A 25,503-nucleotide genomic window follows, 5' to 3' on the forward strand; every position below is an offset into this window, starting at 1 on the left:
GATCACCCCTTTCTAAGCAAAAGTAGGAAGCGGTCTTTCATCACGAGACAGAAAATACAAATCCTATCTTGGTCATATACGAACTCAAATACAGTGGTGGTTTGAAATGTTTTCCAGGAGTCCCCTGTTCAGCTTCAGCTGGAATCCTCGACTTTATTTCGGGTCGCGAGCACAGTCTACGTGATGCATGCTCAACCCATGGCCCAGCAGGCTAAATGTGGCCCTCGATACGTAATACCTAATTTTGTAAAAAAATGAATTAAGTGGAACATTTCTTTACAGATCATTTAAGTGCCTCACGGTGCAGTTCCACATCACTAAAGTGGACGTCAGTACATTCCCAAATGACTTGGATGAACCGTGGAATACATACAAATCACTTGAGTGGACTACGGCACATTTCTAGATCACTTTGTATCCCGCGGCATATTCCCAGATGACGTAATTTACCCCCGTGGCAAAGTTCCAGATCATATAAGCGGCCCATGGCACATTTTAAAATCACTTAAGTATCCCACGGTATAATCTCAGATCACTTTTGAATGACCCAGGACATATTTACAGATCATTGAGTGATCTGCTGCAAAGTTACATATTACTCAGGCAGTCCGCGGCACATTTACAGACCACTTAAGTGATACACGCGTGACATTTACAGTTCACTTTAGTGAACTATACAGTACAGGATGTATTATATATATTGAGAAACATCATTAAACTAGAACCCCTTCTGCCACCTATCAAATGAAAAACACAACTGTTATATGATGATTCGATTGGTGACCGGTTTTTGATTAATGTGCCGCATGAAAAAAACCAATATAATATGATATTAATAAATATTTTTTAAGCAATAACATGGATGAAATTATCAAGTTTATTGCGAAACTTTAACAGTTGCTACTTTTGTGTATTAAGATAATATTAGTACCATTCACAATAACTTACTCTTAGCTTCCTGTGATTGTAATCGGAAAGCATATAAAACCGAAAATAGTTCGATTCCGGTTTCATGAGACAATCAGACAATCGTATATTAAGCCATAGGAATTCATTCTTTGCAGGTGTTACTAATGTTATTTTACTACACGGAAACAACATCAACTGTTAAATGTTTGCAACAAATTTGATAATTCAATTTATATTATTGCTTAAAAAATATTTATTAATATCATATATGATTTTTTTTTCATGCGGCACATTAATCAAAAACCGGTCACCAATTCCAATCGAATCATCATATAACAGTTGTGTTTTTTATTTGATAGGTGGCAGAAGGGGGTTCTAGTTTAATGGTGTTTCTCAATACAATACATCCTGTACTGTATATTTCCTAAAAGGCTTATTTCGGCTGATAAAATTGTATTTTTACTCGTTTGTTGGTTATGGACAAAAGTAACTACGAAAGACATCCTTTTTTTCCATGGTTAATAAGTTTGCAAAATATGGACGTTTAGAGTCCGAATATGACAGAGTGCTTCCGTGTACGTTGAGTTTTTTGCTGAGCAGAAAACACATGGGATTTACAGCGGATTCAATTAGGATTCTAACTATACTAAGGCCGGTATTACACTATAAAAGTTCGATAAAACATCTTTTACAAAACTTGAAAAAACAACCAATTAGCCCATTGTTTACATTAGCTCGAACTTAGCCGATGGGCTTATTGCCTGCATTTTCACGGTTCATAAATGAACTTTTGTAAAAATTTTGTAGTGTAACCTTGGCCTAAAAGATGATAACGATGAATGATTTTAAGGCGGGGATTACACTATAAAAGTTTGACAAAAGATCTTTTTTCTATAAAACTTGCAAAATGCTACCAATAAACGCATCGGTAACACTCAAGCGAATGTAACTAATAGGTTGGTTTTTTTTTCCAAGTTTTATAGATGAAATTTTATGGAACTTTTATGGTGTGATCCCGGCCGTTTAGAGATATTCATTGATGTGACTGGATCGATCAATGAACAGACGTCTCGATAAAAATAGGGCCTTAATCTCTTCAATCAAATCTGAGTCTAGGTTTTTTTAACCCCCGTCTAGAACTTTCGAGAGCAATATCCAAGGACGATCATTTGATACAGACTATCTTAAAAAGTTGCGTAACGCGAAAGCAGAGAGAGACTTATCTAGATAAACGATCTACCCGCAATAAATTGCATTGAGAATTAGAACCCCGTACGAAAAGTCTCAATTTACCTTCAAATGGATTTTAGGGACGACTGTGTTTCTTGGTTATTTAACTAATAGTCGGCCATAATGCGCTTGATATTCTATCTCAAGGGAGAGAAAAGGGTCCCTGGATCCTATTCTTACTAGCTTCGGGAATGGAAGCCCGATGATGAGATGAACCGGCTTAATAACTACGGTGCCCTCCTCTCTCATCTTTCACTAGAATCCCAGCTGAACTGCATCCTCTAGGCCAGGGCCCAGCAACACACACACACACACACACGTCGATTGGAATTATCCCTTGCTGAGAAGAGGGAGAGAGAGCGTGCCACGCTTGAAAACGTTTAATGGCGGACGCCCCCCCCCCCACCCACCAGATATGCATCTCACCCTATACTAAATTAAGGAAAGTTGCGTATTGGAGGGCCTATCCCCCATCACAACCCTCTTTATACTGATGGACGCTATAGGCCACCCTTTTTCACATTATACACGGCGGACATTTAGGCGCCTTTTTAGCTTGCTTTTTTTTTATTCACCCCCTTTGCAGGAGAAATGGAGTATGGATGCAAAGCAGCTTTAGGCCCGAGTCTAATCACCTAATCTCAGGGATGCCTAATTGATCTAAGTTTTTCTTTCGAACCAGTTCGGAATCAACTAAAACGGATGTCCTTCGACTATTATGAAATATAGATGAGAAAACTTCTCTTGGCATCTCGTCAAAGAGTTCAATCAATTATAAAAGCTCATATTCAATACAGTATATATGCCCAACCCATGATCAGCGGGCTAAATGTAGCCCTAGGAGTCATCTGATGAGTCCCATGTCCTCAAACCCAATTTTTCAAAAATGAGCTAAGCGGCACCATGGGCGGAGATACGGGGGGGGGGGGGGGACATGGAGGCATTGCCCCCCAGCATCAAAGGTGAAGTCGACTGATCTAATGCATATATTTATAGCTGAATCGACAACAGCATCATCTTGCACACCCCCCCCAAGCAATGATGGCCGTACCCCCCCCCAGACTTCCACGTCTATCTCCGCCTATGAGCGGCACATTACCAAATCACTTATGTAACCCGCGGTGAGGTTCCGGATCGAGTGAGTCCGTGGCGAAATTCCAGAGCACTTTGGCAGCTCGCGACCTTTTCTCAGATTACTGAAGTAATCCATAGTGCAGTTCCATGGTGCACATCTACAGATCACTCAAGTGACCCGCAACACGTTTTCATATTAAATGATGTTTCCCACTCTTTTCAAAAGTTCCACAGAACCCTAGGGTTCGGTGCAGAACTGGGGTGCGATAGGTGCGATAGGTCTCATGGGTGCGATAGGTGTGGTCGCACCGGGCCCCGCGTTTTACGAGGGGGCCCTTTCATAAACTCTGGATTTTCATGGAGAGAGAAATATTTCTGGAATTCAGCGCATTTTCATCTAGAAAAGTAATAATTCCAAAATAATTTTTTTTTCATGATTTTCTGAATTTCCACGAATTCTGGAATCGTTTCCTTAATATAAATAAATTCTGATATTCTTAATTTTCATCAATTCTGGAGAGAGAAAAAATTCCGAATTTTCATCACTTCTGAAATTACCCGACAATTATTTTTTGCTTATTTTCGATTCATCGATTCTGAATTTTCATTAATTTTCTGACAATTTTCTTTAATTGTGTGGCTCCTAATTTTAATTGGTTACGGAATTATTTCTCTTTCCTCGATTTAAAATTTTTTTTGGTTCGAAATTTTCATTAATTTTTTTTGTTAGTTTACGTTTAATTATGTTTGTATTTTTTTTTGTGTGGACATATTTTAGTGTTGCCGTATATTTTGTAATAATGTATGAATTTTTTTGAAAGCCTCTATTCCCCTCTCCAACAGAATATGAGCATATAAAAGGGCCGCTAAAAATTATTAGGACAACTCTGGTAAGAGCAGCCCTGGTTCCGCGGAACACAGGTTAGAAACCTATGCTCTAGGGCAGTGGGGGGGGGGGACGAGAGGGTCCTCAGACTGTGTGCCGCGGTGCCCTGGTGTACAACCCACCATTAAAAGGGGTGCCGCGGAGCGGTGACCCTGACAAAGGTTTTTCGAAAGTATTCTTTGTTAAATGAAAGTATTTTTTGTTAAACAGCTCTGGGGGAGCCGGCGGAGTTAGCAGATCCAGACCAGACCAGAATCAAATGTTTAAAGACCGTGACTGGCTCTATTTCGAGCCATTAGCGGGCATAAGTGCCGGGGCCCATGGGAGCCCCATGTGAAGAGAAAGACAAGGAAGTAATGTATGTGTAAATGTGAGTGCGTGAAAGAGTTGGGAAAGTATTTTTTGACTAGTGTCCGGGAATTTAGTCAATTAAATGGTCCCGGATAAAGGTGTGAACATAGTGCGTCCGTATTTCTGAATTTGGAAACCCGCATCGTCTCCGATTGGTTAAAAACCCGAATTAAGAAAGCCAATAAAAGTAACTTTAGCTAAGAAAAGTTGAAATTCGTGTTTTCAACCAATCAGAGACGACGCGGGTTTGCAGAATCGGAAATACGGAAGCAATATGTTCACACCCCTAAGCATTGAATAAATTGGTGCCGCGGGTGGAAAAAGTTTTAGAACCTCTGCTATGTAGTCGGGATATCACAATGACGGGGTCCTGACGCAGGGTAAGATAATTAAGGTAAAAGGTAACAAAAAGTATTTGCTGGACATAAAAACCGCAAAATGCTATCGGCAGCCGGCGTCAAGAAAAGCCCGTTCTTTTTCGGAAATTTCAAAGGAAGACAATTGGTGGGGAGAAAAAATTAAGGGGAGTGTACAATAGGTTCGGTATGTGTTAGCTGTAGGACAATCTCTTTTATCTTCGCCGCTAGCACAAATGAAGTTTATAACTCTTTAAATAACGTTATAACTCTTTCGAATACGTTTGGAGTATTATTAAAAGTAACCATTCACATTCGATCATACCATTGGTAAGAAATTGCTAAAATATCGGCTTATAAATACCGCACTCATTCGATGTGGTCTATCATATTTCATTAGGATTCGAGTAACATTTGAATTCCATATAAAAAAAAAATCGGAAAATCACTCGCAATTCAATTCTCTCGGAAAAAACTCGGACGTGCACCAAAGCCCTATCGAGGGGAATTCGGGTTAAAATCCTAAATTAGGTTGTTTTTTTAGGTGGAAAATCACGAGTTATGGAGAGAGAGAGTTCTCTGTAGCCCCATCCTCTACGTTTAACTGAACGCAACCACCAGCAATCCTCATGGGTGTTATTGTACGGGGGAAACAGCAGTCCCTTCAGAGAGGTTTCACTGTACTGTTTTTGTAAAGTTACGATCAATAAGCAAAATCAAGTACAGTTCATATTATAAAGGCCACCACTCCAATAACTTTTTTCTAGTTTGGAGAATTCTCCCCCCCCCTCCCCCAACACATAAAAGAAAAGATATTCTCTCTGTAAAGGTAAGTAATTGATATGTTACGGTAAATGTAATAAATCTGGTTATTATGCATAATCAACGAGCATTATGTGGTAAGTTTGATAAATTTCCCAAAATTAAGCATTTTAACCGACGACTATGCATGGTTTTAACGCAAACATCGTTGGTAAATTTGATAAATTTCCATAAATTAATCACTTTTACCGGCGATTATGCATAGCATCCAAGCGTCGCGTCACTGATAAACATGATAAATTTTGCTATATGCTATACTATACATGATAATTAATACATGTATAATCATATCGGGACACGATCGTAAAATTCGTTATCATTATATATATCCGACAATATGCATAACTCATACTAGACTCATTTGGAATTTGAATGTTCTCTCCACTTGTTAATACAAGATATACATGAAAAACTGTCGAATTTTGTAGAGATACTGATTTTTGGAAAAATTTTCATCTCTGCTCCCACCGTGGCTCGAACTCGGGTCCTGGTAAGTTCGTAAAAAAAACCAGTCCTTCAGAAAGGTGGGCCCCCTTTATAGAGGTGAATTAATGTGCGAGTGGGGGGGGGGGGGAAATTTCGGACCAGGAAAAATTTACTCTATTGAAAAGTATGGTCTGGAAAGCTCTACTTATACTATAATTTGTCGTTAGAGGTTTTAGTAATCCACGTAACAACGTGAAAGAATTCTCGCCATTCTTTTATAATCTAATCAGTATCCTATTCGATATCGAGCAATAAATAATCTCCGTTTGCACGACGTTATTTCAAGATTTCTCCACGAAATTCTTTTTTTTTTTATATTTAAATAAAACCTTATCTTTTGGAGAGCTTTTTACGCGATTGTTTCGTTGATGATAAGGGGAAGGAAAAAAAGCAAACGTCGAAGTAAAGATAAAATAAACGATTTGTGAAATCCTTTCAGAAAATACGTGCGACAATTTCGCTATCGAAAAACTCTCCAGAAACCACTTTATCATTGAAATTGATTAGAAGAGGGGCGGGGGAATTCCGGCTTTCTTTGCCTAAACTACACCAGAAGTAAAAATGCACATGACCATCTGTCAAATTACCTTTGGGGTCAACATAATCATCGATTATATACACCATACAATACCCAACCCATAACCCGCGAGCCAAATGTGGCCCTCGAAATCATCTGATGTGTCCCCAGGACCTCAAAAAACTAATTTTGCAAAAATTAACTAAGTAGCACATTCACAGATCACTTAAGTGACCAGCGACACAGTTCCAGAACACTTAAGCGGTCCGTGGCACATTTAGAGATCCCTTGAGTGACATGTGGCACAGTTTTAGAGATCCCTTGAGTGACACGTGGCACAGTTTTAGAGCACCTAAGCAGCCCAGTGCAGTTCTGCATCACTCGAGATACCCACGACATAATTGTGGATCACTTGAGTGACGCACGGCACAGTTCCAGAGCAAGAACTTAAGCGGCCCGCGACTCATTTCTAGAGCACGAGTGGCCCGGACGCTTATAAACAATCCCTACATTGTAGAAATTTATCGCATCGTGATTGGCCAAAATGAGTGATGAACCATTACGTCAGTCCTGGTGAAATTTTTACTGGTGACGTTTAACAATAGAAATTCAGTATCGGCCAAAACTCCGCCTCTCGTGACGTCTTGCTAACTTTTTTTGCTCGCAGTAACTAGTGACCTGCGTACTAATGCTTCCTGTGTTACTAAGAGAGTAGGGATTGTAATTACGCGGCCCGGACACACATTTCTAGATCACTTAAGGATCAGCGAAACATTTAAAAAACACTAAAGTGGCTCGCTAGAGAACTTATCAATAGGGGAAATATTAGTTCAAGTGCCCACAAACTATATATAGGGAAAGGTTTTTCTTGTTTTTGGCATACCGAGTAAGATGCTATTAAGAATACTTCATATTTTTATAAGGGTGGTTTCATGACGTAAGCGTCATTCAACCCCCCCCCCCATCGATGCTGGCGTAATACTTGAATGTCCCTAACAATAATTTTTAACAGTCGAATCCCGTTATAACGAACTCCAAGCGACCGGAAAAATCACTGCGTTATAATGAAATTTCGTTATAAAGGAATTCTTGGCATTGTTCCTATGTAAACTTATCTGGGGGATTAGAAAAGCGTTCGGTAAAACGAAATTTTCGCTATAAGGGTATTCGTTGAAACGGGATTCGACTGTATATCGCTATAACAAAATTATCTTAATTACGACGGCCATTGATCACTGAATGAATGAACGGCAGAACTTTGCCACTGGACTTATTCCGTAGCTGAGATCTCGTCCAGCCCAGCTTCGTGACGGCTATTGATCAATGTGTGTGGGGGGGAAAAAAAACGCGCATATCAATGAAAAAGATGCGTATTCCAGAGAGTAAAAAAAAATTCTGAAAACCTGAAAAAAAGGACACAAATATACGAATTTTCCGAACCTTAGGACGCCACTCGAAATGCCATTAAAAAGAGGACGTCTGGTAACCCTAGTGCAAGGGAACAAGGAAAAATGACAAGTGAATAGTGCATTAGTATTTTATTTTTGATCAGGAGTGCAGAAAATCGTTATACAGTATAACTGAGAGAAACGTATAAGTGCGAGATCACCGTATACGTATACAGAATTTATTTTTTCTTCGTGGTGGGGGAACTTTGTAATGAAAGGTAAGTGTATATATAGCCATTGTTTCATTAAAAAATGTAAATGAGTGGGGGGAAACAAAGTAAACACACTTTGATGAACACATTGTCTCTCAGTGCAACATTTTTTCTAGAAAGGAAGAAAAATCCGGGAAACCTGAAAATGAGGACAGAAGGGAAAAATTTCAAAAACGTACGAGGACTCCCCCAGAATCACAAAAAATGAGGATATATGTCCTTTCAGTTTTAAAAAATTTCTCATTTTCGGGTTTCCAAAACTTTCTTTATAGGGAAAAAAATTGCACTGAGAAACACATCTCTTCACCAGCGTGTTTATATGTTCGTTTGCAAACATTTACACGCTTTGACCAATCATGAAAAAAAATTCGCAGACAACGAGAACCCAAGCATGACAGATTCCATTCTAGACACGGTCCTGCATTCCCAACAGCTCGGGAAGAACCCCCTCCCCCTGTAGTTTTGTAGTCCTCCTCTGAAAAACTGTTCAATGTTAGACAGCTGGACAACTTGGGTTTTGCTATAATGTATACCATACATGCTCAACCCATGCCCCGAGAGCCAAATGTGGCTCCCGGAGTCGGTTCGCCGCGAACAGGGCTGTCTCTCTCGGGGACAGAACGCATTTTGGTGCCCCCAGTAATGTTGGAGAGGTTTGAGAATGAAATTTGCGCCCGGGGCACGATACCCGCCTGCTCTGCCCGGAATAATTTGATGTGGCCCGTGACTTCAAACCTAAATTGTTAAAAATGAAGTCGCAACATTTCTAGTTCACTTAAGTGAGATCAACTTGCAGTTTCGCATCATTTGAGTGACTTGTGACGTTTTCAAACATCATTTAGGTGAACCGCGGCAAATTTACAGTTCAGGAAAGTGGCCGACAGCACATATACAGATCACTTAGATGATCCGCACCCCAGTTTCAGACCACTTGTGTCCCGCGCAACATTCCCAAATCGCTCAAACCTCCCGTGGCACATTTACAAATCATTTATGTGCAGCAGGCCACTTATCACCGTGGCATATTTATGTAATCACTACGGCACATACCTACATCACTCAAGTACTCTGCGGTGCTGTTCCAGATCAGTGATATTCCATTTAATTAAGTGGCCCTCGACATGTTTTCAAAACCAATGAAGCAGCCCGCCTCTCCTTAAGGTTGAGCACTGAGCACCCTTGCTGTATATTGTCCAATATGGAATAAATCCATCCGGAGATAACACAAATTGAAATACAGAAGCAACGTAAATTGAACACTACCAATATTATTCATCGATAAATTTTATTTAAAAAAAAAGAAAACTATACAGCTATATCTTTGTAATGCAAGAAATTTTTCATCAATTAGCACCAAACTGAACATAATAATTACACGATAATAAATCGAATAAAAACAAACTTGGCATTAAAAGCTAGTGAAAACTTTCAGGCCGATATGAATTACTGATGAAACATTTTATTGAATTTACGCCTGTAGACATCATCCATTGATAACTCGATACAGCATTTAACTACTGCAGACTTTATATATTTTCACAGGTAATTTATATTGTGTGAGGCCCAATTACATTCTATAACCATATATAAAACTACATGCCAATACAATACTTCTCATAATTCGCTGGTATATTTAAAAAATGCACAATAAATGCATAATATTTACGGAAAGAAACAAAAAAAAAAAGCAAAAATATACAAAACTTCAGCGAATAAATATGGAACTCTTATTCCTTTGAAAAATTCAAATATAACTTGCCTTTTGTTGTTAAATATCTGAAGAAAAAAATGGTTGTTTCAATGAACTGAAAACTTGCCAACAACCAACGCACTTATATATATATATATATATATATGAAAACCAACTGTTGTTTTTTTTGAATAATAAATCTTGCCATCATTGTCTGGCCAGCAGAAATCTAGCAAACTCTCGCAGGAGTTATATATAATATGTAGATACAGTATAATATATTTCAGCTATTCAACTTCACTAGCAAAAAAATAATTTTATACATCGTTATGTACACATAATAATCAAACATTATTATTTTTGCAACAGCTCATAAAACAAATTATACAAGCATCAATATTTACAGGTTGTTTTTTTTCACCCACTACCACCTGAGCTAAGAGATTAAATGCTTTATGGTAATATGTTAATGAAATGATAGTATAACTATATGGTCAAAAGTATCATTTACAATTGCTGGTATGAATTACTTTACCATGATACATCATGAGGAATATCATTTTTTTAAGGAAATTGATATTAGAATTAAATTCATAACCAAAACTACATGCAACTTTTCGTAATCCAAGCTTAAAATAAAAATGTATCAACTTATATGGGCGTTAATAGCTATTTGAATGTTTCCAGAATCCCAACTCACTCCTATGTAGAAATTTGAATGTCTTTAAAAAATTTTTTTATCATTGGCAGAATTGCCAGTGATGAAAGAAAAGAAAAATGTAGAAATATTTTTTCTATTAGATTATTATTGAAGAGAGAAATGTTTCCCTTACTTCAATCAAACAGTAACTTGCTTGAAGCACATGTTTATAAAAAAATAATCTGCATTAGTGTTCTGCAACTAGTGTGATAATTCTTTGAACTAATACCCTTTAATATCTTAATAAAGGCTAACTTATAAAAACAAAAATGTTTCAAATGGCGTCACAATCCAGGAACGAGTTAAAAAATTTTTTTTGATTCCACACATTATTCCAATCTCTAGGTGTTACAAATTATTCTCAGTGAAAAATTCTTAATACATAGACACGAGAAACAAAAGATAAAGGTGTGTGGAAATTTACATGTAACCGGGGGGGGGGGGGGGGGGGGTATCTAGACTTTTTTTTTGAAGGGTCTTGCTTTTGTTAAAAGTATGATTAACTTTATGAAAAATAAGTAATTATGTGGGAAGCAAAGCAATCTAGTTAATCACAAAAGAAATGAAATTAAATTCCAAATTTATGGTTTTATTAATTTTTATTTTGTGAAGGGTCCATTTTTTAGATGCAGAAAATGGACCCAAATTTTGGCTGGACAGATAATAAGTAATGAGATTTTGAGATTCCGTTCATGGACATAACTGGCAGACGAATAAGTTGGCCAAAATCGGAAATAAATTCATGTACTACAATCTCCTCTCTTATAAACAATTTAAGGTATAATTCAGCTTTGTGGTTGAAGAACATATTTTACTTTCCTTTTGTCAGTGCATGAAAAGCTTTTTACTAAATATGACTTGTAGAGGCCTGTATACATTATTGGGCCGAGCCATTTGCAAACAGGTTGTTACGTTAATTTGTACGTTCTTGTGAATGACAAAATAATCCCTTTGAGTTATTCAAACTGGACCACAAGGAATAGCTTTTTTCAATGAACACCGAGAAATTCTGGAAAGGAAGGCCATCATTGCAGATGATTCGTTTCGGAAACTGTACACACAAATACATTAGAACCACTCCAGGGAGTCCAACATTCATGATTGGCTTGCTGATGTATACACACACCTTAGGACCATAAAAAAAAAATTGAAACTATTTCCAGACACTCATTTTTTTACTTAAACAGCTTAGATAATGTCAGACATCATCTGAAGCATTTTTTTGAAATTGGAAGTTATCTCAAATTAATGAAAGTCATAAAAGGGCAAATTAAAGTCTAGGCAAATGAATTAACTATTTGATACAATACGAATGAACATCCACATATAATATATGAATATTTAAACTTTCCAGTGTGGTATCCCATAGTGAGACCCTCCCATTGACATGTTCTCTATGGGTTTCAAAAAAAAAAGTCTGCCCTTACAAAGGGTAAAAGTGCGGTGCTTACACCATTATCCAATAGTTTATTCCTGATGGTAATGTTTATGTAAAGAGAATACTCGGTAATTCACAAAAATTTCATGGGATATAACTGCAATGCAAGAAAACAGTGTTTGTATATAATTTCAGTAGGGCTAGGATATGACCTAGGTCTAAATACAATAACCCTAATTATCAATGTATCAGTAAGAATCACAGTTTACATTTTGTATTGCGGATATGGAAGCGAACGTGGATCACTTATCTACACAAATTTTTAATTTCACGATGTCAATAAAGGAAGATTAAAAAATATAAAAATTCTTTTGATTGAAATTCTTTTTTTACCCAAATCAATTGAGATATCTGGAACATGTTAAAAAATAAACAAATGCAAAATGATTACTACATCCCACTAATCATTAAAAGATTCAGAGCATCACATTTTTATACAGGTTGTTCCGTCTTAATTCCGCCTCTATCTTAACAGTTCGTTGTAGAGGTATGGTTTTAATTTAAAAATGTTCAAAATATGTTTAGAAGTACCAGTTTTGAGAGTTTAAATATGTACAGTGTCATAAAATAAAAATAAAAAAAAAATTTTTATACAGTAACTTTCAATTATAATACTTTTTTTCCAACTTTTATATTTTTGAATTCAAATACCTCAGAAAATATTGCCCTCAGAAACATGCAATTCTTTTGTTGGTCTCTGGAGACACAGGGAAACACCTTTATAATTGAAAGGCAGAAGGGGTTGGACCCTATAAAAATTATTTTATGACACTATTTTCACTCGTGAAGCTGTGGCACAGTGATTTCTAAACACATTTTGAGTATTTTTTGAATATTAGAACCATACCTCGACGATAAATGGTTGATGAGATATACAGGGAGTCTTAATTCGGCGTATTAGAATATAAATTTCATAAATGCAATATAAATACAACTACTCAAGTAAACGATGTAAAACAAGCAGGACCAGCAATCAACTTACAATCACTTTGGGACCAATCAGTATTTAGTTCAGTTTTAAAATCAAAAATGCTCTATGTCCACAATAAATGTTTATTTCAAGCTTTGGGAATATATTTGAAAAAAATTCATTTTCAAATTTCTAAAATAAAAATCACAAGTGTAAATGTGGTAGGAATGAGAAACCAAATTAAATTGAGTAAAAGGAAGAAAAACACTCATATTTATAACACATAAAAAAATATCCAAGATCTGTAGATGCATAATGCATATAATAAAAAGAAAACAATTCATTAACAGACAACACGAACTTGGCACCAGGGTTGATATGTGCTGATCAGCATATTTAAGAGAATTCATTAACTAAATACTATTGAATATGGCTGAGAAAGATAAAACATTGATATTTGTTCTTTTATTTAAAAAAAAGATTTTTTCAAACAATACATATATTCAGTTCAAAGCTTAATAAATAAATGTAACATAAGCAATATTTGTTCATGAATTAATATAACAAGAAAAAAAATAAAAGGAGAAAAAATTGGCATGTTATCCGATGTGCATTTTTTATACTCGGAAAAAAACCCATACACATGCATGTTATCTCTTTAGGATAAACACTCACTGAGTGCTTGCAGCCCTTGGTGCATAGGGAGCCTCATGATAATCTAGCAGTGTGATTATGCAAGACTTTGTGCAGGCTCCCCCAAACTGCAAATAGATAGCCGTGCCCAAAAAAAAAAGGCCTGTGTTACCACCCAAATACCTTTTTTTACCCAGCCTAAGTTACACTTGAAACAGAAATTGACTGTACTCAGTTCTCAAAAACGAAAAGTTTTGGGACATAATTAAAAAGTCTTGATTCTATATACATGCACCATAAACAGCAGAAAAGTAATATTATTTGCGGCAAAACCCACAGCATTTTGCATGGCGATATATTGCTTCAAAGAAATTTCATTGAAATACACCATTGTCTCCAATATATCATGAGATGACTTTTATAAAATAAAGCATAACAAATGAACAAAAGTTTAATTCAAAGCCTAAGAAAAGAAAAAGAAAAGCTACTAATAAATAAATTGAAAAATCAAAAAAAATATATATATATACTCGGAAAATTGCATGTGAGTATAAGGACAGACAGACATGACAGTTTTGAGCCAGCTTCAGTGAAACAGTGAAAACACATATATAATTCATTTGAAAATAATTTATGTTCCTGAGAATTCAGAAAACTTTATACAGATTTTCATAAAAAAGCATGACAAACTCTACATTTAATAGTAATTAATATTTTGCACCTCATTCATTTAGTACTCTAATTTTTTACATAATATAAAAGTAATTCACTCATTACACTGGCCAATGAAATTGCGTCTGACATCAAAATAAGCAGTTTCTAATTATTTTGTGACCTGCTGAAAACAAATATCACCACAAAAAAGTTTTATTGGCTCTTTTTTTTTTTTTTTTGAGATATTACCCATGTTAAGTTGGAAAGTGTTTTACGAGTATTATATGCATGCTAAAGCGAGGACCGTAGAAAAAGTGAGGATCATAGAACAACATTACCAGGGAAAAAATGGTCAACCTTGAAGCTGGCTCTTTACTGTTACACATTTGTAAGAGAGATGATCCTTATGTCCAATAAAAGTGCAATGCAAAACAAAGTATGCATCAGATGCCGATTAATAAACTATTGAGCTGTGATACATTTGCGTTTCTATGTACCCGTGTTTTTTTTAAATGTATTTTTGTATTGTGTCTTTATATATTAGTGAAGTTTTTATATATCGGTACGGTTTTTTCTGTATGTTTTGTTTTGCATGTACTTATGTTGTGTTTCAATGTATTGTGTTATTATGTATGTAATAAATGTGCAATATAATTTCAGAGAAAGCCATGGCCAATCCAGCTTTTTTTAATGTTCAAATTTGTGTTCAGCACATCAAATTACATAAGAAATGGCTATTTTTGTCTTGGATACAGAAACTTTGTCAAAATTTGTTGTTCAGTGTAAAAAAAGCAATATAATTTAGGAATCCATTCAAAATAAACTATTCTGAATTAACTTAAAAAAAATAACTAATTTTACACCAAGAAAAGGAAAACTATTCTGAAGTTCAGAGCCAGATCTTGAATCCTGTGAGCTACACGGCCACAGAAGGTGGCAACTGAAAAGGCAGATTTTTTAGGATGGCAACTGAAAGAGGGGGTTTTTTTTAATCAAAATATTATTGGCTTACACTTTAAAAATGTCCAAAACCGACTCTGCTGAAGTTATGTCTTTCATTTTGTTAACAATGGTATCTCAACACGAGTTTCTACTTACAAGTGATATAAGTCATGAGAAGAAAAGCATTCTATAAAATGTAACCAACTTGAAAGCAAATGGAGCACAAACATCATAAAAAACTGATTCTCAGTAAACAAAAGCTAGGGTGCTTTGAACAAGTTAAAACCAACAGCTTTGCCCAATTGCGCTGTATTCAACTTGTGTAAGGTAACAAATTTTATTTTATATAGAACAGAAGGGATTCCCAAACTTTTTCCACCCTCAGCACCCCTTACCCTAATCAATGCTTATCCGTGGCCCCCCAGAGCAGTTCAACAAAGAATCTCTTCGAAAGACCTTTGTCTGGCCGCTGCTCCGAGGTGTCCCTGACAAAGGTTGGAGGTGCAAGGTTCGAGAATCCAATATAGAATACTTTATCATATTGATGTGTTTAGCATTCAATCATTAATTTTACAGGATTTGGAATGGATAAATGGGTTACCAATTTTTTATATGAAAATCCAATTCAAACAATACAAGATTTTCATAACAAAAGTATATTTCATTAACAAACTGACGTAACTCAAGGTACAATAATGAATGCAAAGAACAAAGTATAGGAAAAACCAACTTTTCAATAATGGCCTAATATAATGAATTTAGTAAGGAAATGTATGATTCCCATTGAAGAATATGTTTCAGCAAAAAAGAACACATGAATAAACTTCACATTTTATGGAAGAGTAGATAAGCTTTGCCCAAAAATACTAAGAAATCACTAACAAATAAGGCAAGTATACGGAAAATACAAGGTTCTTAATGTATTTCCCCCACACATTGTATCGTCTTACGAGGGAAAATACATAGCCACTAGTCACGCTGACCGAGGATCCCACTTGGGTTGAATACAAAATCTTAACTCTCGGTTGCTCAACAAAAAAACTATGTTCACTTCAAATTGCTTCGATTTTCCCGACCATGACATTTGAAGTGAACATACTTTTTTCCCGCTGAGCAACGAAGAGTTAAGATTTGGTATCCAACCCAAGTCAGCGTGATTAGTGGGGGATATATATTTTTCTTCTGAAAACAATATCCACTGTGAGTTGAAAATGCATTAGGAACCTTGTATTTTCCATACATTTGCCTTATTCATTGATTTCTTAGACTTCACATTTTGTCAATCGTATCAGTTATGCAACATATCAATGAACTTCATAAATGGATTCTGTAATTTCTTATTTCAGCCATACAAAAAAATACTGATAACACAACAGTAATGACATCAGTGTAACTATATTTGTGTTAATTAAATTATGCCAAAATCAGGGAAATCAAATTACATTAAGGGAACTGTGTTGAGGCAAAACAAAAACAGGCCTATTAAGGGTTATCAGCTTCATGCTTACACAATCATTAACCTTTTAACAGCTAATGCTTCTAATTAAAAACAGATTAATTTCAAAAATATTTTCCTTTTGTTAAGCAGTTCACTTTTTTTCCTGAAAATTCAAGACTACAAACTTAATTTAGAAAAGAAAAATTTCATATTCATTTGGAATTTCTTTTTTTAAAAGGTAAATTTAAAAAAAATTGGAATTAAATTTCATGCTAGAAATTTATTTTTCTAAATTTACCTGTTTTGTGAGGGGAAAAAACTTTTTTTAGTTTAGTTTTCTATGAACATAGTCAAATCATGAAAACATACTATGGGAGAAATAGAAGGGAATCTATTTCTCAGTGGATACCTCTAAACCAGGGGTTCTCAAACTGTGCGCCTCCAACCTTTGTCACTTGACAAAGATTTTTCGAAGAGATTCTTTATTAAACAGCTCTGGGGAGCCGGCGGATAAGCATTGAATAGGGAGACACTGCAGGTGGAAAAAGTTTGAGAACCCCTACTCTAAATCAGGAAAATCAATCTGACTTTGACCTGTAAAATTATGCTAAAGATTAACACACACACTGGGTTTTCTTATATTTAAATAAAAGTTAGTTCATCCAACCCTGAAAGGGTGCCCTAACATGTGCAAAAATCATGTCTAGTTGACTGGTTAACCCTTAAACTGTTCCCAGCAAGTATAGATGGTAATCTTAGTAAGCGGTTTCAATTGCTTATTGATGATTTTTTCCGATGCTAAAAAAAAAGATAATTTCCCCTACAGAGAAGTATATCTCCAACTATTTGAAAAATATTGAATTAAATCTTCTAGTGTAACAAATTCCTACTTGAAACAAAGACAAACATTTTTCACTGGAAATTTCGGCTAATTCAAAAAAAAAAAAAAAAAATTAATAAAGTATTAAAATGCTAAATACAATATTTCACAGTAAGCTTAAATGCCACACTAAAAACTCAACACCAAATTGATCAATTCATACAAGTATGTTAGTTGAACAATGATTTTTTTTCTTTTGTATTAACATTAAAAAAAGGCACAAAATAATATGTGGGAAAAAAGGGTTAACAGATTTCCACATAGTATTCACGCCATCAATAAAAATTTGATTAACCATAAAAACATGATAAAAAAAAAAAAAAAAAGAAAAAGGGAGAAAAGCTTAATTTAGGACAATATACACATATATATATATATTAAACAAGAAATACTTAAAAATTTAACAATAAAAATGTTAAAAATGCCATTGTACTTTCTTCTTTAAGCTCAAATAACATATTTTTGTATATATATATTTTCTTCAAAAAATTCCTAATTCCCCCTAAAATGTTCTATTTATTTCTCGCATCAAAAAAAGTAAACGAATGGCACGAAATAACCTTGCAGCAACTCATTATTATCCTCTAAAAATTTCTTCTAAAGAGCTAGTCACTGCTACAAAAACCCAGAAGATATATTTGCTACATGTAAAGCTACACTCCAGTGCTTTCATAAAACTGCACAGATACTTGGAATCATCACACTCATATATATTAAGCTACATTTTTTTTTTATCTTACAATGGCACTGCGTGCTGCTACACTCTGTCATTGTTACGTAGCATCAGATTTGATGGTGGAGCTTAATTCCTGAAAGAAAAATAAAACTTCTCATAAGACAGGATAGAAATATTAACATGCTAAATGCAACAATCTAAAAATGTTAAAACCTATGAAATGCAGTAGACTCTAATCCAGCTGTGAAGTAGTCTAGCCTGTCCAGTAATACAATGTTTTCAGGCGGGTTGTCTTTGTGTATGGAAGAAAACGTAATAAGGTGTTCCAGGATGACCACACATTGATCTGAGGGGCCCTGGGCAAAGCAGAAACTGTGGGGGGGGGGGACCTCCTGCAACAATGGCCAAAGATATTTTGAATGGCTCCCTAACCACTGAACTGCCAGGCAGCAGTTCAGTGGTTAGGGAACTAGCTTCTGACTGCAGGTTTGGGTTCGAATCCCGGGTCAGGCATGGATGTCTACTAACACTAATAAATTCCCTGGACAGATCGTAATGATCTCTTGGAAAATACGTGCTGATCACGTAACATTAAAAAAAAAAAAATCAATAAAATATAGCTTGATAAAAATTGTTTTTTCGGGTTCGAAGACTGTCGTCCGTTTAAGTTAGTTCTCAACGTTTCCCCAACACTAGTGGTTGGCATCATCAGGAGAATAGATAAACTGGATCAAAGTCAAGTTTTCCGGAGTCTTGGGTTGTATTTATGCACATAAGTGGATTGAACTACACTATTGTTTTGCGATTGGTCAGTTGATTCTATGGGCGGCAGCGTATTGAAAACAGTTGTTATGCTGGTAGAACCTGACTGATTGGCTGAGAGATGTGGAGTTATCTGATTGGCTGTTGTCGTCATTCTGTTGCAGGATCTTGAAGGGGAAGGTTCTTGTCCTTCTGAGAGCTGGTGTCCAGGATCTGCTCAATTTCAAAGTTTCTTCTCTTCTATTATAGCTGTTTTTGTGCTTGTATATTACAATAGCCTCTCTGTAGATTCGTGGGAAGAAGTGGTCAACATTAGCTATTACCTGTGTTTTGCTGAACTGTACACTGTGGTTGGTCAAACGGACGACGGTCTTCGAACCCGAAAAAACAATTTTTATCAAATGATGGCCGCGAAAACCTTATCAACTAAAATATAGCTTGTTTAAATTTCCAGGCATCCAAAAACATAGGACTCTAGGCAAATGCTATACTTGCCCATATGTGAAAATCTGGCCCAGTGTATGTCTATTTACATAAAGTTTACATTATACAAATAGGTTTTTTTCTGCTTTCCAATAATCCTGACAAAGCTGGTCTGATATGCAGGGCCGCAACTAGATACTTGGTCAGCCAGGGAAAGAATGCATTTTGGCACCCCCTTGTAATGCTAAGGAAGGCCTAAAGGGTGAAATTTAGCCCCTTCTCTTTTGGCACCAGGGCACCAAATCTTCCTGCATCCCTCAATTGCTGCCCTGCTGATTCGTATCAGATTAGTGTGTCCACTGTTGTTTATGAGCAAACACATTTGATGGAAACAGATGAGAAAGGATAAATTTTGGCTGCAGGCCTACCCTTCGCAGACATAGGGTCATTGTAAAAAAAATTAATACTGCCCCCCCCCCTTCAATGTGCAAATATTTTTCTGCCATGGAACTTACCTCCCGACTTACAGGTACGAACGAATGCGAGACGATCTCCCCTTTAAAAAGTCTCGCCACAGAGAGCAACAGGCCTACAATGGTACAATTATTCAATCACTGCAATTCACTCAGTTATAAAAATTGATGGCAGCACTACACATAACAAGCATTACACAGAAACAAACTATACAGTTAGGTTCAAAACATGCAAAAGCACATTCCAACATGTACCAATTCATTAGAAATTCAACAGTGGGAATGTGGACAAGATGCATGTATGGTTTAGTAGTAGTGAAACTTACCATAACAAGCATTTCGTGTTTGCTATCACTTTCCCCATAAACAGACACTTTTTTTTGGGTCCCATAAATCTTTAATATATACTATTTTCCCATCCTATCAGCAGAGCATGAAAAATTTCTAACAAAATATTTATGCTTCAGCCAAAATTTTTGAAAGCCAAGCATTTTTTTAAACAAAAATGGTCCAAAATAATTTTTTTGTCGACTTTTTTTATAACTTTTTGTAACCTACCTCCTTTTCCCCATGTTAGTAAAAGCACAGCTATAAATTCTGAGTTTATTGTTCTCCTCAGACTCCCTATTTTTTATGCAACAATTGAATTTTAATTCTGTATATATTTTCTTTTGCATATACTTATGTTGTGTTTCAATGTATTGCGTTATTATGTATGTAATAAATGTGCAATATAATTTCAAAGAAAGCCATAGCCAATCCAGCTTTTTTTTAATGTTCAAATTTGTATTCAGCACATCAAATTACATAAGAAATGACTACTTTTGTCTCAGACGCAGAAACTTTGTCAAAATTTGTTGCTCAGTGTAAAAAATGCAATTTAGGAATCCATTCCTGAAAATAAACTATTCTGAATTTACTGAAAACAAAACACCAAGAAAAGGAAACTATTCTGAAGTTCAGAGCCGGAACTTGAATCCAGTGAGCTACATGGCTACAGAAGGTGACAACTGAAGAGGCAGATTTTTCAGGACAGCACTGAAAGAGAGGGGTCGATTTTTTATTAAAACATTATTGGCTTACACGTGAAAAATTTCCAGAACTGGCTCTGCTGAAGTTATGTCTTTCATTTCATTAACAATGGTTGTTACAATACAAATTTATTTTTTACTTGCTATGATATTAAGGATTTGTCAATCCCAGCTAATTAGCTGACACATCCCCTTGGAGCCGAAATTTTTGTTCTAATGGGTTTATGTTATTGAGGTGTCTTGCATTGGACCTATGTTGAGTTTTATAAATCATTGTCATAGTTTTATTTTTAGTCACCTCGTTTCATTGATACAAAAAAAGGAAAAAAACTCATTTCTTATCGATTGCACGCCCCTTGAAGAGTGTGGCCAGGCCTGTTGCATAACTATAAATGGGACAATGTTCAGCTGAATCTTGCCATGTTGCCAAACATAGTGAACCCTGTACTTCTTGTTTATTTTTATCAGGTTTTCTCCTACAGGGCAGGGCTGTAACTAGGATTTTTGTCACCCAGGCAAACATTTTGCCACCCCCCCCCCCAACTTTAAAATTTGATAATTCTATAATGGTGTTCTTTGTTTCCACCTACAACTGCTGCCCAGTAAATTTTGCTACCCAGGGTAGTTGTTCCCTCCCACCCCCCTTTAGTTCCAGTCCTGTACAGGGTATAAAACATATTACAGTGCACGCCGCTTTTTGTGATTACATATTACATTAAGACTTAGATCTGATAACAATAACCAATCGATAAGTGTATCCAAAAAAAGTCTTGACTGAAAATACAATGACTATGGGTCCCATTTAATCAAACAGGACAACTGTTGCTTCCTTCCCACTCTTTATATACATAACAGGTTTCAAAATATAAACTTGTGCATTTTAAAAAAAATTGTTCTAAAACAGGATTTTTCCCTCCTTCAGGATAAAATGTTTTTTTTTTTGTTCAGAAATTATGAGGAGCTACAACGGAATAGTCTATTGTGTGTATTGTATCTATGTGTCAATAATGGAATTGTATCAGGAATTAGGGAACTTTTATAATGCATATTACAGTCTACAGATTTCCTTGCAAAATTCTTCCGGCTGAGGAACAGCAAATGTTGTCAGTTGAAGGAAACTGACCATGAACTGTGAAGAAATTAACTTTTTTTTACTTTCCTTTGACTTTCATAATTCTGCATCCTCTTGTATAGGCCTCAGCCAATCAATATTGAATAAATAAAATAAATTAAATGAGCCTTCACCATAGGAAAGCCATTGCAAAAGCAATGTACACATACATAAATATTTTATGGAATAGTGGTGCCATCTATTATGAAAATTGGGATAACTCATACACGCTGGAATTTAGGGATTGAGGCCATTTGGGGGGGGGGGCAATAAATTTTGTAAGGGGGCTGAGCCCCCCCCCCCCACTTCCAATAATTTCTGTTACGACCCAATTAGGACATTGTGAGCTTAGTATGGAAATTTTTGTTAATAAGAGCCCACTGACCTCCCACTGACCCTTTACTACATAATCTTGCAGATTATGTAGTAAACTTACAGAAAAACAACAGTAAACTTAGTTGACAACAGTAAACTTAGTTGACAACAGTAAACTTAGTTGACAACAGTAAACTTACAGAAAAGACTACTCTGGTTCAAGCTTAGCTTCAAAATATGCAAAAAAGAAGAAAAATTGCAACAACAAAAAAAAAATTTATAACATAAATCAAAGTTCTGATAACTATAAGCAATTTTTTTCTCATGTTATGATATTGGCCACTTCCATATTTAACGAAAATGATAAAATACTCGAATAAAAACATTATCCATGATTCTAATAAGTGGCATCTACTGGATTACAAATAACTGAAATCTTAGAATGAAATGGGATCAGATTGATACTTCACAATTTCTTTTATAAAAAAACCTAAATTTACCTGATCGATTGCAAAATCTGCCTGAAAGTCATTGGTACACTGCTCTTGGTCACTCTGCTGTGTTTTTCCCGCAGCAGCTACAGGTTTTTTTGGCAGTGACATAAAAAAATCATCGGAAAACGGATCACTTTTTCTTCTAAAAATACTGTCTGGACTCAACGGACTGAGTTTTTCTTCTATACTAGCTGTGGAAGACCTTTCCCCTGCACTGACTTCATGGTTAGCACTGAAGCATGAGGTACTGTTATGACTGCTTGAAGAATTGTGAAACACGACATCAGATCCTTGACCACTCTTGCTTTCATCTAGGCTTGAATACCTAGGAGAACTAGATGAAGAAGCACCATTACGACTACTTACCGATGAACAGTTTGAGGAGGAACGTGAACTGTCACTTGGAGCTGAAAGCATTTTTCGGCTTGGAGAAGGTCTTGGCCTAGCTATCTTGGTAGATTTTGGTGGGAGAGGAGGTGAGAGACTTAATATATGATTAACTTCTGCACATTCGTTAGCTGATGCACATTCATTGGTTGGCGCATCTTTCTCGGGCACGCTTTCATTAAATGAACACTGGAAAGGAGCAAATCTATCTGCTTTCAAGCCATCTGCCCAAGGGTCCTCCTGAGCTATAGACATATGTTTTGTCAATATTCTTCGACCACCAGAGACTGAACTAGCGCTGTTGTCTGACTCTTTTTCTGAAGATTGGTTTGAAAACCTTTTTGTTGGAGCTGGGCTATTGGAAGCACTGAAACTCTTATGCACTGAGGATTCAAACCTATTTCCTGAAACTACTTTACGCAGCGGTATTGGTAAAGGAGGGCTCAATGGAGGATTTACCCAAGAAGTGCTTTGAGCTGAGCCAGAGCTCAGTTCTTCTTGATTGAATGAGAACCAAACCTCATTTGTTGAACCCAATGACACTTTACGACGTGGTCTCGGTGGTGTAGGACCAGCACAAGATCGGTTTGGAGGTCTTGGTGGAGGAGGTGGAGAGACAGATGGAGGTTCAGGATCCTTTGGGGGTTGTCGAGGTGGTGGAGGGACAGATGGAGGTTCAGGATCCTTTGGTGGTTGCCGAGGTGGTGGCGGTGGAGGTGCACAATCTGGTGGTGGGAAATCTACAAAGTTATCTCCAGCAGCAAATGGATTGAACGGATTTGTAACATTCACCCCCACATTGTCATAATTTTTTTGCCTGAAAGCAGTTGCTGCTGGAGGTGAAGTTACAGTGTAAGAGCGTTTTGGTGGTAGTTTTGGTGGAGTCTGAGGTATTGATGCAAAGGGATTTGGATACCTCTCTTGTGCTACAATTGAATCAGATCTATCAAAATTCACATTAGACTGCATACTTTGGTCAAAGGAATTATAGGTATCACAGTTATTTCCTGCCAGATCTTTCAACACTTTCTTTGGAGGATTTTTCACTTGACTGAAGAAATCTTGCTTTTCAACGTATGGTCGACTTCCAAGTGGATCAAGTTCTGTGAATGCAGCAGGAACAGATTTAGTATCTTCTAGTAAATCAGATGCAGAGCTTGAACAGTTTGTTGTTCCATTGGTCATCGTGCAATCTGGTAATATATTATAACTCACACCAGTTGTAGAGCTAACAAATGATGGGTTATCAAAAACACTGGGCAAGTTGTCTATTTCATAAAACACTGCATATTTATCTTCCATAGGTGGATTTGGTGGTGGCACGGGAGGTGGTGGAAGGGAGACTTCAGCCACTGAGCTTACAGGTGGTGGTACAGGTGAGAAAGTGCCACTTTTGAAAGCAGCAAAATTTTCAGACAAACCTTCATGAGCAGAGACTGTGTAATCTGAAGTAGAAGATGATCGGGAAGATACAGAGAGTGTTTCATGATATAATGATGAAACACGATTCAACTAGAAAGAAAGATATAAAAATATTGTAATGAAGAAAATATTGCATTGTGAAAAAATTACATTTATTTGATTGAAAACATTTAGCATTCAAAAACAAAAAATAATTTGCAAGATGAATGTAATTTTTAGAATGGGTGCATTGCAATAATATAACCCAAATTAATGCCCAAGCTTCATGACCTATAAAAAATTAAATGCATAGCGAATGCTTTCAAATTAATATTTTGGAATATATGTGAATATCTTAGAACATAAATATACTCTTAACTTATGTAGTTTATTATATTATCTTGGAGCAGGGTTCATTGACATATCATAATTTCCAAAACTCTTTGTTCCAAACATACATTACACCCCCCCCCCCTTTCATCAGCAGAATTTTTTTTCTCTCATCGCTCCCAGCTTAAGTGAACCCATAGGATCCTGTGTTAAATCTTTAGCTTCTATTGCCCCCCTGGACCATTTCATCACCCACCAGGAGCCGATATTGCCTACTTTGGGAAACACTGATATGTATCAAGATATTGTTTCCCCTCATGCCACGAGCATGTGCAATGTCTTTGGAGAAAAAAGAACATGGGAAATGCGGTTCTCTAAACCTGGTTCTAACCATGTTACTCTCAGGGTTGGTGTTTTTTGCCGGCAGAAATTGCTGGGACAGTGGCAAAAATAGAGAAAAAATATAAATATATATTACATTATGCAATTGTCAATTTTAAGAACCACCATGTTGATGGATAGTT

At 36.2% G+C, this 25,503-nt stretch overlaps 1 protein-coding gene across 1 annotated transcript in view; it reads right to left on the reverse strand.

Moving 5' to 3' along the window:
- Nucleotides 1–17,774: 17,774 nt before the first annotated feature.
- LOC149075940 (uncharacterized) overlaps nucleotides 17,775–25,503 on the reverse strand; it is a 42,417-nt gene continuing 34,688 nt past the window's right edge. Inside the window, exons 10-11 of the mRNA XM_089243457.1 lie at nucleotides 22,868–24,760; nucleotides 17,775–18,385 (exon numbers count right to left, since the gene is read on the reverse strand). Coding sequence (XP_089099583.1) covers nucleotides 18,350–18,385; nucleotides 22,868–24,760 — 1,929 coding nt within the window. The 3' untranslated portion in view covers nucleotides 17,775–18,349. The remainder of the gene's footprint in view (nucleotides 18,386–22,867; nucleotides 24,761–25,503) is intronic.

This window comes from Pholcus phalangioides, unplaced genomic scaffold (genome assembly GCF_987345545.1).
Source record: "Pholcus phalangioides strain wild (caught in Gottingen) unplaced genomic scaffold, Ppha-v1.0 ptg000015l_1, whole genome shotgun sequence".
NCBI classification, from domain to species: domain Eukaryota; kingdom Metazoa; phylum Arthropoda; class Arachnida; order Araneae; family Pholcidae; genus Pholcus; species Pholcus phalangioides.